Source organism: Drosophila guanche, unplaced genomic scaffold, assembly GCF_900245975.1.
Source record: "Drosophila guanche unplaced genomic scaffold, DGUA_6, whole genome shotgun sequence".
NCBI lineage: Eukaryota > Metazoa > Arthropoda > Insecta > Diptera > Drosophilidae > Drosophila > Drosophila guanche.
Genome location: NW_022995745.1, coordinates 2,673,680 through 2,684,591, shown reverse-complemented (window position 1 = coordinate 2,684,591; position 10,912 = coordinate 2,673,680). Strand labels below are relative to the sequence as shown.

The 10,912-nt window shown below is 47.5% G+C and overlaps 3 protein-coding genes across 3 annotated transcripts; 2 read left to right on the top strand and 1 right to left on the bottom strand.

Moving 5' to 3' along the window:
• The first annotated feature begins 1,005 nt into the window (after nt 1-1,005).
• On the top strand, nt 1,006-2,496 carry LOC117581562 (uncharacterized protein C1683.06c). Its single transcript, XM_034268895.1, has 3 exons — nt 1,006-1,466; nt 1,536-1,985; nt 2,060-2,496. Exons 1-3 carry the CDS (start codon nt 1,212-1,214, stop codon nt 2,438-2,440), a joined length of 1,086 nt encoding a protein of 361 aa, XP_034124786.1. The 5' UTR covers nt 1,006-1,211; the 3' UTR covers nt 2,441-2,496.
• A 676-nt stretch (nt 2,497-3,172) lies between these two features.
• Nucleotides 3,173-7,683, top strand: LOC117581555 (kinesin-associated protein 3). Its single transcript, XM_034268887.1, has 9 exons — nt 3,173-3,524; nt 3,965-4,082; nt 4,325-4,490; nt 4,552-4,899; nt 4,974-5,110; nt 5,170-5,358; nt 5,422-6,906; nt 6,966-7,231; nt 7,293-7,683. The coding sequence occupies exons 1-9, from the start codon at nt 3,202-3,204 to the stop codon at nt 7,435-7,437; spliced, it is 3,177 nt and encodes a 1,058-aa protein (XP_034124778.1). The 5' UTR covers nt 3,173-3,201; the 3' UTR covers nt 7,438-7,683.
• A 586-nt stretch (nt 7,684-8,269) lies between these two features.
• Nucleotides 8,270-10,442, bottom strand: LOC117580868 (protein Cep78 homolog). The gene is made up of 7 exons (XM_034267617.1): nt 10,128-10,442; nt 9,873-10,063; nt 9,637-9,813; nt 9,433-9,571; nt 8,839-9,373; nt 8,592-8,781; nt 8,270-8,524 (listed from the first exon to the last, which is right to left on the bottom strand). Exons 1-7 carry the CDS (start codon nt 10,414-10,416, stop codon nt 8,270-8,272), a joined length of 1,776 nt encoding a protein of 591 aa, XP_034123508.1. The 5' UTR covers nt 10,417-10,442.
• Nucleotides 10,443-10,912: the final 470 nt, after the last annotated feature.

The following is a 10,912-nucleotide window of genomic DNA, read 5'->3' as shown; positions in this document are numbered from 1 at the left end:
TGGCCTCTGGTTTGGTGGGGTGATGGGTGGGGGTCACAAAAAAATAATCTAAATTGTGTTCAACAAGCAATTTAATTTATGAGACTTACGTATAAGGTGTTGTTTGTACGTGCAATAGAGAGAATGAGGGCGGCATGTGGAAACGCAAGTTTGCCTCGGGCGACAATAAGCGTTCATTGTCCATACGACTTAAAGATACCTTTGGCTGCCTCATTACAGCCATAACGATCACGCGATCGTGTGAATTCTTGGCTGATTTATAGCAGCTATTAAATAGTTCAAATCCCTTGAATCGCTTCTCTTATTCCTGGCGATGGGAATAAGGAATATTGAGATATAATTAGATGCTAAAGCTAGATCATTTAATATACCCGTGTGTGCCAGGGTATATATTTATTTAACTGGAAATTAAATAACGGAATCACATATACTCTTACATGCATTCATATGTATGTATTCATGTTATACCACGTCTGGGGTTCTACTTTGGATGGCTCGAAAATGTCGAAAGCGCAGGCGAGTTTCATTATCGCGACGCGGCGACCTGCCGCAACTCAATTGTGCAGTTCGTATTGCTGATGCGTTCCGCTTTAACTGGCCTTAACACAAGTTCCACGGAAATAAATTCAACAAATTCAATCATGTGTTTCTTTATTGTACAGAGTTTACACATAGGCAAACATATGTACACATGTAAGTGATTGGAAGAAGGAAATCCCTTTGTTGCGTTACTGATCGTTGCAGGGTATCAAAGAGTGTGGTGTTTGTGTGTGTTTAAAGTGCACGCAATCCTCTCCCGCTCTGCTCTTTGTCTGTCTGTTTTGGCTCGTGCAATCTCAGCTGATTTAATAAATATGGAGTATAGAACGAGCGACAACTACTGCATATCTACATGCACGGTGGCACATGGTTATTGGAAGGCATATTCACATACCATGTACGTCGTTATGAAATTCCGAGCAGCCCATATCACTATGGAATAGTGGGTTGGTTTCAGTGCCGCCGATACACGACGAATATGACAAGCGAAGACGGACGGGGACGGTATGAAGTCAGCACCCGCCCGCACAAAGAGCATACAATGGAGGGCAGATTAGCTTAGATGGTGGTTAGCTGCAGGCGTCGCGTGGGCCGGTGTCCAATCCACAGAGCGATTCCCGGTTTCCATTTCCCATTTCCCCATTTGTGCGCGCACTTACAGCACGCCTTCGATGGCAGACGGACGTACAGCAGCAGCACACAAGCAGGAAGAGGGCAAGGGAGAGCCGGCGACTGGTCGAAGGTACGCGATACTCGACTGTGATGGCGGCAGCGACGATGCCTGGGCCCTGTTGCTGCTGTTGCACGCAGAGCGCAACCAGCTGGTGGAGCTCCTGGCCGTGACGACCATCGGTTGTGGCAACACCACCCGTGAGCATGCGGCGCGCAACATGCGACGCATCCTCAACGCCTGCGACAGACAAGATGTGAGTACGGGCGGGAGGTGTCCATGTGAAGGTGGGTAATTTAATCCTTTGGTGCCTGTGTTATTCCAGGTGCCCATCTATCTGGGTGCCGTGGAGCCCCTGATTAGCTGCAGCGAAGATGACAAGAAGTATTTCCATGGACGCGACGGTTTCGGCGACTGCCTGGCGGTGTGCGACAGCGAGGAGTCGCTGGAGAGCATCGTGCAGCCGGAGCATGCGGTGACCGCCATTTACGAGCTGTGCCGCAAGCGACCCAAACAGATCACCGTGTTCGCGGTGGGCCCGCTGACAAACCTCGCTCTCGGCTACACTATGTACGGTGAAGAGTTCGGCCAGCAGCTGAGGGACCTCTACATCATGGGCGGCAACTACCAGGGCGTGGGCAACTCCTCTCGTTCCGCAGAGTTTAACTTCCACTCCGATCCGGAGGCCGCGCACGCCGTGCTGCTCAAGACACATTGTCCCATCACCATTCTGCCCTGGGAACCCTGTCTCCCAGAGCGTTTCAACATACACATTGTAAGTACAGGTGAAGAGGTGTCCTGCGGGAAAGAAGGTTCATAAATATGTTTGTTTTTTTTGTATCCCCGTAGAATTGGCGCCTGGAGGAGTTCGCTGCCAGGGCGGCGTCCGTCCAGCATTCGGCCATCACTCTTCTGAACCGCGTGGAGAGCGCCCAGTGGCTGCCCATGATCGAACAGTATGGGATCGACACGTGGAATCCCTGCGACGCCATTGTGGTGGCGGTTTGGCTTTTCGAGGACCGGCTGGTGCGGAAGCAAAGCACGTGGCATGCCACAGTTGATCTGCGCGGCACGCATACCCGCGGCCAAATGGTGCTCGATCATCTGCGGGAGCGGGAAAAGTATCCGGAGAATGTGCGCATCATCGAGCTAGTGGACTCTGAGTTCTTCAAGCGGATTGTCGAGTGGGTGGCGGGGCTGGATTGTGGCGAGTTTCTGCAAAATAAATAACAAATACGATTAGTAAATCAAATAAAAACATTAAAACCCACAATTAGCGTAACCTAGATAGATGCTTTGTTTCTCAGTGCGTGTTGGATTTATGTTTTCGAATAAGTTTTGTTTGCCGAAAGTTTGAACGTCGATAAGCGCCTACAGTCGGTGGGCGGGAACGCACATGCACTGCTAGCGATGACACTTGTTGCGCTCAAAGATTTCAATGAAAATTTAAAAGTATGCTACAAACTTCAGATCAGTGTGTGAGAAATTATTGATTTATATTAACTGTGCATATTGATTAGACGCCATTTCCTAAACTTCCGCGGTTCCACAAGTTAATCCCAGATAAATATTTATCTACAAACATTTTATCGAAAAGACATTTAACATCACTAGACTAGTATCGAGAGACCGATAACACATGAAAGCTCCCTTGCTACCTGAAGGGGTGATTTTAGTTGGCTAGTATGCAAAATTCAAATAAAAATGTGTAAAATATAAGGTCATAAGGATGCAATGCAATGCAATAAAAAGGAGTGTTTATAACAAGCCAAATTGTTTCTTCAATCTGATGAAATTATTGTTTCTGTGTTAAAAGATTTTGCGAGGTAATAGTATCAAGTAGAACATCAAAATTGAGGAATATGATTTAAGGCTACGGTATATTTGCGGTATATTTTTAAAATGAAAAGGTTTTGGTTTATTTTTGATGGTCTCACGGTATATCTTATCGATAATTCGGCGGTCACACTGGTCCAGAATCGGGGAGTCGCATGCAATTTGTTTTGTTATTAATTTTCCAAACAATATCGGGCTTTGTGCTGCTTCTAATTGTAATACACTACATCTATTATATAATCAATGCGATTGCCGGCGATTCGCATAGACAGCAGCAGCAGCATCCAGAGGAAGAACGGCCAAAAAGAGGCGACACTTGCAGCAGCAGTTTCTGCTGCCTGAGTGACACCTGCCGCCCCCCGACCAGAACCACAACAACAACCACAACGGAATTGGAGTTTGGTTTTCATCCTACAAATTTGGCCAAAACCAAATCCGCAGAGATGCAAACAAATGATGACGCAAAGTTTATTAAAAAGTGCGTATGTACCAAGTGATTGTGTTTTTTTTTTGTGTGGGTGTTGAAGTGGAAGAACAAACGAAAGAGAAGTACCAAAAAAAAAAACGACTTGCGCGTCATATGTCAGAAGAGTGAGAGGAGGTTCCCCCCGCGAAAACTCACTCACCTTGCTGCTGGCTCTTTATTGATTTTCCACTTGCCGCAACCTTTTGTTACTATGCGTGTGCGTATTGAGTGCTTTGTGTGTGTGTGAGTGTGTGTGTGTATGCCTTGCAACAGAAAACAAAATAAATTATGAAACATTAGTCCAGAACAAAGGAATTGTTATTACCTCATTACGCATTGAACCGCATAATTTATGATTGATCCAACAATCCAATGCTGCAGCTCCCTCTCTCCCTCTCTCTGTCTCTGTCTCTGCTGATTGCATTTCTATTTTTTGTTCTTTACCATTTTAGGCGATGGAAAGGTGGCTCCATTGAGCCGCATCCCACGGACAAGGCGCTGATTGTCAACTATCAGCTGGAGGCGACAGTATTTGGGGAGCCCAATAATCCAATGATTGAGGAGAAGAAGGTATGATATGAGGGGCTGGGGCGGGAGGCTACTCCGGTTGACATTGAGCTGCTGCTGGCTGGCTGGCTGGCCAATCGATGGCATGAAACGGGGTCGCCGGTCGATGACGGGTCGGTCGGTCGGCAGTGTGGGGTCTTTGCCCTCATTTACCCCGTCTCGTTCGTTCGTTCGTTCGTCCGTCTAGTTTGCTTCGCTCGTCTTGTGTACAATTAATTGTTAATTATTTATTGTAAACTTCGCAGCATTGCCAGAAAATCATCAGGCTTCGCTCGCTGAACACCAAAACCGATCCGGCTGCCTTGGCCCGCGAGGTGGTGGACAAATGCGATCTGATTCATAAATCGCAGCTAAACGATGTCGAACAGATCATATTCTATTTGAAGAATCGCAAGGACAATGCCAGCAATGGTGGGTTTTCTGGGTTTCATTACCATTTTGATTGGTATACAATATTCTCGTCATTTCGTAGACATACCCGACAACAATACACACAGCCGCCGGTCGGCTGCCTTGCATAACTCACACACACGCTCTTCGGCCCGTTCGCATAGCAGTGTGGCCGCCATGTCCAGCAGTGGCACAGGCACGGGCACAACCACTGGCACTGGCACTGGCGCTGGCAACGTTGGCTCATCCATCCCCAATGGCAGTGGCAATTCTTTGGCCACTTCCACGCCGACAGCGGATGTGTCCATCAACAATATTGACGAGTATGTGGAGCTGCTGTACGAGGAGCTGGGCGAACGCATACGCGGCTCGGCCATGATACTGCAAATGGCACGGAATCCTGATAACCTAGAGGAGCTCGAAAAGAATGGTAGAGTCTCCAAGAATCTTCCACAGTGTTTAAACTTTCGATTCTGATGCTTATTCTTGTGCATTTCTTTGCAGAAGCATGCCTCAGTGCTTTGTCGCGTGTACTGCGCGAGGACTGGCGCAAAAGTCTTGACCTGTCGACGAACATCATCTACATATTCTTTTGCTTCTCCACCTACACCAAGTTCCATCCACTCATAGTGCAGTACAAGGTGAGGGGCATGCAACCATTCAGCCATAAAGCGGCTATTAATTTGTCCCCATTTTATAGATTGGTTCGCTGTGCATGGATGTGATCGACTATGAGCTGAGACGCTATGAGACAATGAGGAATGAGCTGGATGTGCGCAAGCAGCCGAACGGCTCCTCAACACCGCATTCGGCAAAGGCCAGCAAGGAGAAGCTGAATCGTAGCACAGATGATTTCCTGGACATTATGAATGAAGAGAAGCCCAAGGAGGTTGGTTATTGGTTAAGCTCCTGCCTGTGAGTGCCCTTCTCGTAATCTCTTGTGTGTTTGCAGATGGAGCCACCACGTCGACGCATTCCCGAACTGAAGCAGCGTCCCAAGTCGGGCAACTGGAGTAGCTTTCATGGCTCCATGTCCTCGTCGCTGATCAAAAGTCAAATACTCAACAGCAGCTATCACGAGGCGCTGTGTGCAGGCGGTGGCAGTGGCGGGGCAGTAGACCCACCCAGCTCTGTGCCAGCCGAATTGAAGGCCCAGAGCAACGAGTCGCTGGATCGTAATGATCCAAAGGTGAAAAAGGAAGAGATCGATCGCCTGAACAAACAGCTGAAGATCTTTGCCAAGAAGCAGGAGCAGCTGCTGCGCGTGGCCTTCTATCTGCTGCTGAACATGGCCGAGAATGTCAAGCTGGAGGAGAAGATGCGACGCAAGCACATTGTGAAGATGCTGGTCAAGGCGCTGGATCGTCAAAACATTGATCTGCTGATGCTTGTCAGCACGTTCCTCAAGAAGCTGTCTATTGTGGGCGACAACAAGGATGAGATGTGCTCGCTGAATATTGTGTCCAAGCTGCCGCGGCTGTTCCAGAGCACGCACACGGACCTGGTGCAGGTCACCCTCAAGCTGGTCTTCAATCTCTCCTTCGATGGGGGCCTGAGGCGCAAAATGATTGCCGCCGGCTATCTGCCGATGCTGGTGATGTTCATCAACGATGAGAAACATCATGGCATTGCCGTCAAGATACTCTACCACATGAGCCTCGACGACAAGGTGAAGGGCATGTTCACGCAGACGGAATGCGTTCAAATGGCCACCGATGCGATGATCCTCAACCTGAATGTAAAGGTCGATCTGGATCTGATTGCCCTCTGTATCAATCTGTCGCTGAATCGACGCAACGCCCAGATCATGGTCGATGGCCAGCGTCTGCACAGCCTCATGGATCGTGCGTTCAAGTATCAGGATGCTTTGCTAATGAAACTGCTGCGCAATCTGTCGCAGCACGAGTCTCTGCAGCTTCAGTTCATTGACTATGTGGGCGATCTGGCACGCATTCTGACCATCTGCGACGACGAAGCGTTCATTGTTGAGTGCCTTGGCATACTGGGCAATCTCTCGCTTACCGATCTGGACTACTCGCAAATACTGCAGAACTTCCAGCTAATACCGTGGATCAGGCAGCTGCTGGTGCCATGCTCCCGTCTCGATGATTTGGTGCTCGATACGATCGTGTATCTGGGCACCTGTGCCTGCGACGAGCTGTGCGCTCTGCTCTTCTGTCGGGCCAAGGTGGTCATCTCATTGATCGAGCTGCTGAAGGCCAAGCAGGAGGACGACGAGATTGTTCTACAGATTATCTATGTATTCCAGCAGATCCTTAGGCACGAAAGCACGCGCGAGTACATGATCAAGGAGACCGAATCGCCCGCTTACCTCATTGATCTCATGCACGACAAGAACGAGGAGATACGCAAGGTGTGCGATTATTGCTTGGACATCATTGCCATCAGCGACACCGAGTGGGCCAAGCGGATTAAGGTGGGTTCGGTTCAAGGCAGCACCCCAACAGCTGTTTCTTATCTCTTTACCCTTTGCAGCTGGAGAAGTTCCGCAATCATAATTCGCAGTGGTTGTGCATGGTGGAGTCGCAGCAGGATCAGGATAACGAGCAGGACTATGCCGATCAGGAGGATGAGTGCGACAACGATCTGGACACGTATCTGCGCTCCGAGTACTTGGACAATTGCGATCTCTACAACAATGACATGAACGGCGACAATGACAGCAACAACAGCAACAGCAATAACAGCAACAACAATCCGGCCAGTCCGGCCATGTCCACTTACAGCAGGCCCCTCAGCACGTAAGCAAAACTCTCTCACAAATATTATTATTCTGTATAATAGTTTGGTTTTTGCAAGCAGCTATCGACGCAGCCAGGATCTCGATGAGCTGTACAACATGACATCCAGCTCCAAGTCGCAGGGCTCAAGCGACAACAACTTTATGTTTAAATCAAACAAATCCCTGGACACGGACGGCCTGCACGAGGAGCTGCTTCTGGCATAGGAAACCCATCCAAACGAAACAATCGAGATTTATAAATGCAATTCAATTCAATTTCAAAGAAGCTTTCGCTTGAGTCCCGTGTAAATGTTTAGTCAGCAAACCGCCCCAACTTGGGCAAGTGGCGGCGGAACCTATTTATATTGAAGATATATAATTATTATATTATATATATATTTTCCACGCTTGATGCTCGTTTGTCGTTAAAACGTTGAATAATTGTGGCGAAGCGGCGGCTACTTTGTACTCCACAAACGACAAACGGCGCGACACACAGGACAGACAAAACGCGAGTACTCGTATTAATTACATCAAATATAATTATAATATTTGTTTATTTGTTATTTATTTATACTTAATTTATTGATGCCTTGTATTATTATAATGATGATCCTCAATCCCCTCCTCTCCTCGTTTTGCACAAGTCAATGAAATACCAACTACAATAATTGTTCAATAATCTCGCCACCCACACTCAAAAGTATTATGTGCAACTTTGTTTTTAGTTGAATTTTTACTTTAGTCATTGTTGATATTTTTTCTTTTTGTTTGCACAACTTACAAAACGAAAGTCAAATTGTAATATTAAACCAAGGAAAACCACAAAAAAATATAAACAAATCTACTGTAAATGTTTGCAAATGTGCGTGCGAGTAGTGAGTGTTTTTTTTTTATAATTAATCAATGATTCTAGTGAATTTAATTTGGCAGCACTTTCGGGTGAGTAATTGCTAGACAAAGAAACAAAAGACGCAATCGGAAGCTCCGTTTTGTGGCATTTTAATTGCCTTTGCATATAAAATAAAAAGCAAACATTTTAAACAATTTTTTAAAATTAATCAATATTTTTGCGGCGTGACGCCTGGCCACGCTGCTGCACCTGTTTGCACTGCTTGACGTCTCTAGCGCCATCGTTGGGGCCACCCACTTGCTTGCGGCGGCTCTGCGTGATGACACCTTCGCCAATTATCTGCTCAAAGCGCTCAATCATGTTGGACACGCCGTCACCAGCTCCTTCGCTGGCCACACGCGGCTGTTTGAGATTGTCCTTGGCTAAGAGAGCGTCGCCGTTGATCTGCTTGAATGGCACCTGCGATTTGAATTGGCATAAAGATGAATAAAGGGGACAATTAATGTAAATGGTAGTTGAGACTTACGTGGCGCTCGTTGGCGAATTCGTTTTGCGGCTTCGACTCGTGATTCTGTTTGTCTTTCTGTGGGGCCTTCTGCTGTTCCTCGAAATGGCTGACCATCATTGGCTCCAGCTCGCTGCACGGAGTCGCTGTCGGGGTGGCAGCAGAGCTTTTGATGCGTCCAGTAAACAGCGTCTTTAGATATTTCGGTGATCTGTGAAATACAATATAAAATGAGGGAATGCACAGGGGGGGCTACAGCTGAACCTACTCCTGCTGGTCTTCTTCGTTGATTTCCAAATATTCATTGGACATGTGTGGGATGGAGGCGGGCTTGGCCTCGATTGGCTCCTCTTCGATTTTGCTTAAGTACTGCTGCTTGTCTTCTCCGCGGCTTGGGCTGCGTGCCGGCTCTTCCTTCACAGAGTCCACGGGGCTTTTATTTTTTGCCAGAAGTTGAGCGCTGAGCATTTGTGTCATCTCCTCGGCCTTCTTGCGTAGTTGCCGTTCGATGGCGAGCTGCTCCTCAAGGATCTTTTCAATCGCGCACAGTTCGGCCATAGTGTACTTCCTGCCCTTGGTCAGGCTGTGAAGACCGTCAAATAAGCAGACAATATACTCCGGATCCTCTTCCTGCCCGAGCTTGGTTGTGCCGCCAAGTTGTTCGCGAATGCTGCTTAGCAATGGCTGGCTGATGCCCTCGTTGTTGTCCACATTGAACTCCGTGATGGAAGTGTTCACTTTCAGGCAGTCGAGTACTAAATTGACTCCAATGTCAGTCAGGCCACAGCCCTGCATGTCGACAACTGCACGAACCGGAGTGGATATTATTGTGGGACGGCATGTGTCAGCTTCTGCCACTCACCCTTTAGCCAGGCACTCTCCTTCAGCGCCTCGGCAATCAATTTGAGTCCTTCGTTCCCAATATTGGGATTGTTGGCGAGCAGCAGCGTGGCATCTGGAGTCTGCTTCAAGCCCTCCGCGTAACGGGCCATCTTTTGCATCTGTGGGAGGGAGAACAAGTACTCCGGTTAGCATGCACCCAATGCAGCTTCATCTCTACCAATACCTTAATCATAGTGGCCACATGAAGGGCTCCCTTTGCGGTGATGCGACACTCGGATATATCGAATAATGAAATGCGATTGAGGTACTTGGCCATATCGCAGACCACTTCGCAGCCTCTGTCCCCAATGGCGGACTTGCGGAAGCTCAAGGTCTCCAAGCTATCATTGGCAGCCAGCGACTAGAAGCACAATTATTTGTACTCAGTTTTTACTCAGAATGGATGAGTCATGGTCCTACCTTGGCAATGCACTCAATGTAACCGTCATAAAGGGGCAGACCCTCCAGCTGGAGTACTGTCAGATTCGTGTTGCTCATCACAAAATTGGCAATGGAATGGACGAGGCTACGGAAAATGAAGTGCGTGAACACCACTGGGCGCTGTGTGTAGACTCGAGCACGTTTCTCCGTGTCGATGGGTTCGATTGTGTCTGCATGGAAAATGTAGTCTCCCTTAGTCTTATGTCTTAGTCCCTCAGTTGCCCCTCCACTTACTGTTTTGATAAGTGCACCGCATGCGCAGCACCAGGCTCTTCAGGCAGAGATCATTGTAGAGCGACTCGTTGACCAGCAGCCAGTCGCTGACGTTTAGTTTGTCAACGTCGAACTCCAGAGAGTTCTTCTTAATTGAATTCTTCTGAATATCCGCCACAGCTGTTATGTTCTGAGCTCTGCATAGCTCCAAGTACCGAAAATAGAACGAACGGCACTTGCCCGATTTTTTGGCTACTGCCGGCACCGTTACCTTCTTGGCTGCTGAGCCTCTAAGCGTTGAAAGCGACATTTTTTTTTTTCTATTCTTATTTGTTCCGATACGAATTTAGTTTTAATAGTGACTGGGGTTGCGTTCAAGTGTCGAACGACCACAACGACACAATGCTAAATGGATTGCTTTGCTAAATATTTTTCTAGTCGGGAGTCAGTCAGATTTGGAACGTTTGTTTTTTCTGTCAGAAACTGTGTGTCGGTTGTTGCCAACCATTTTGAATTGTGCCGCTTGGGGACTTCCCTCTCTAGGTCACACACCTTGCAATTTAATTAGATATATATCGGTAAAGCCAGTTATCCAGCACTGCATAAACATACAGTTCATGTAAAACTTTATGTCAAAGACAAAACTGGGCCAGGAACTTTTAGTTTATCTCTTAGCTTTTTGGACAATTAGTTGTTTAATCATGCTCAATCTTGTTCTATTAATAGATTAGTTTAAGTTGTTCAATCATGCTCTCTTTTTGTTTCCTTAGCTTTCCTCCATCTTCCGTTCACTGAGCGCTCTAACA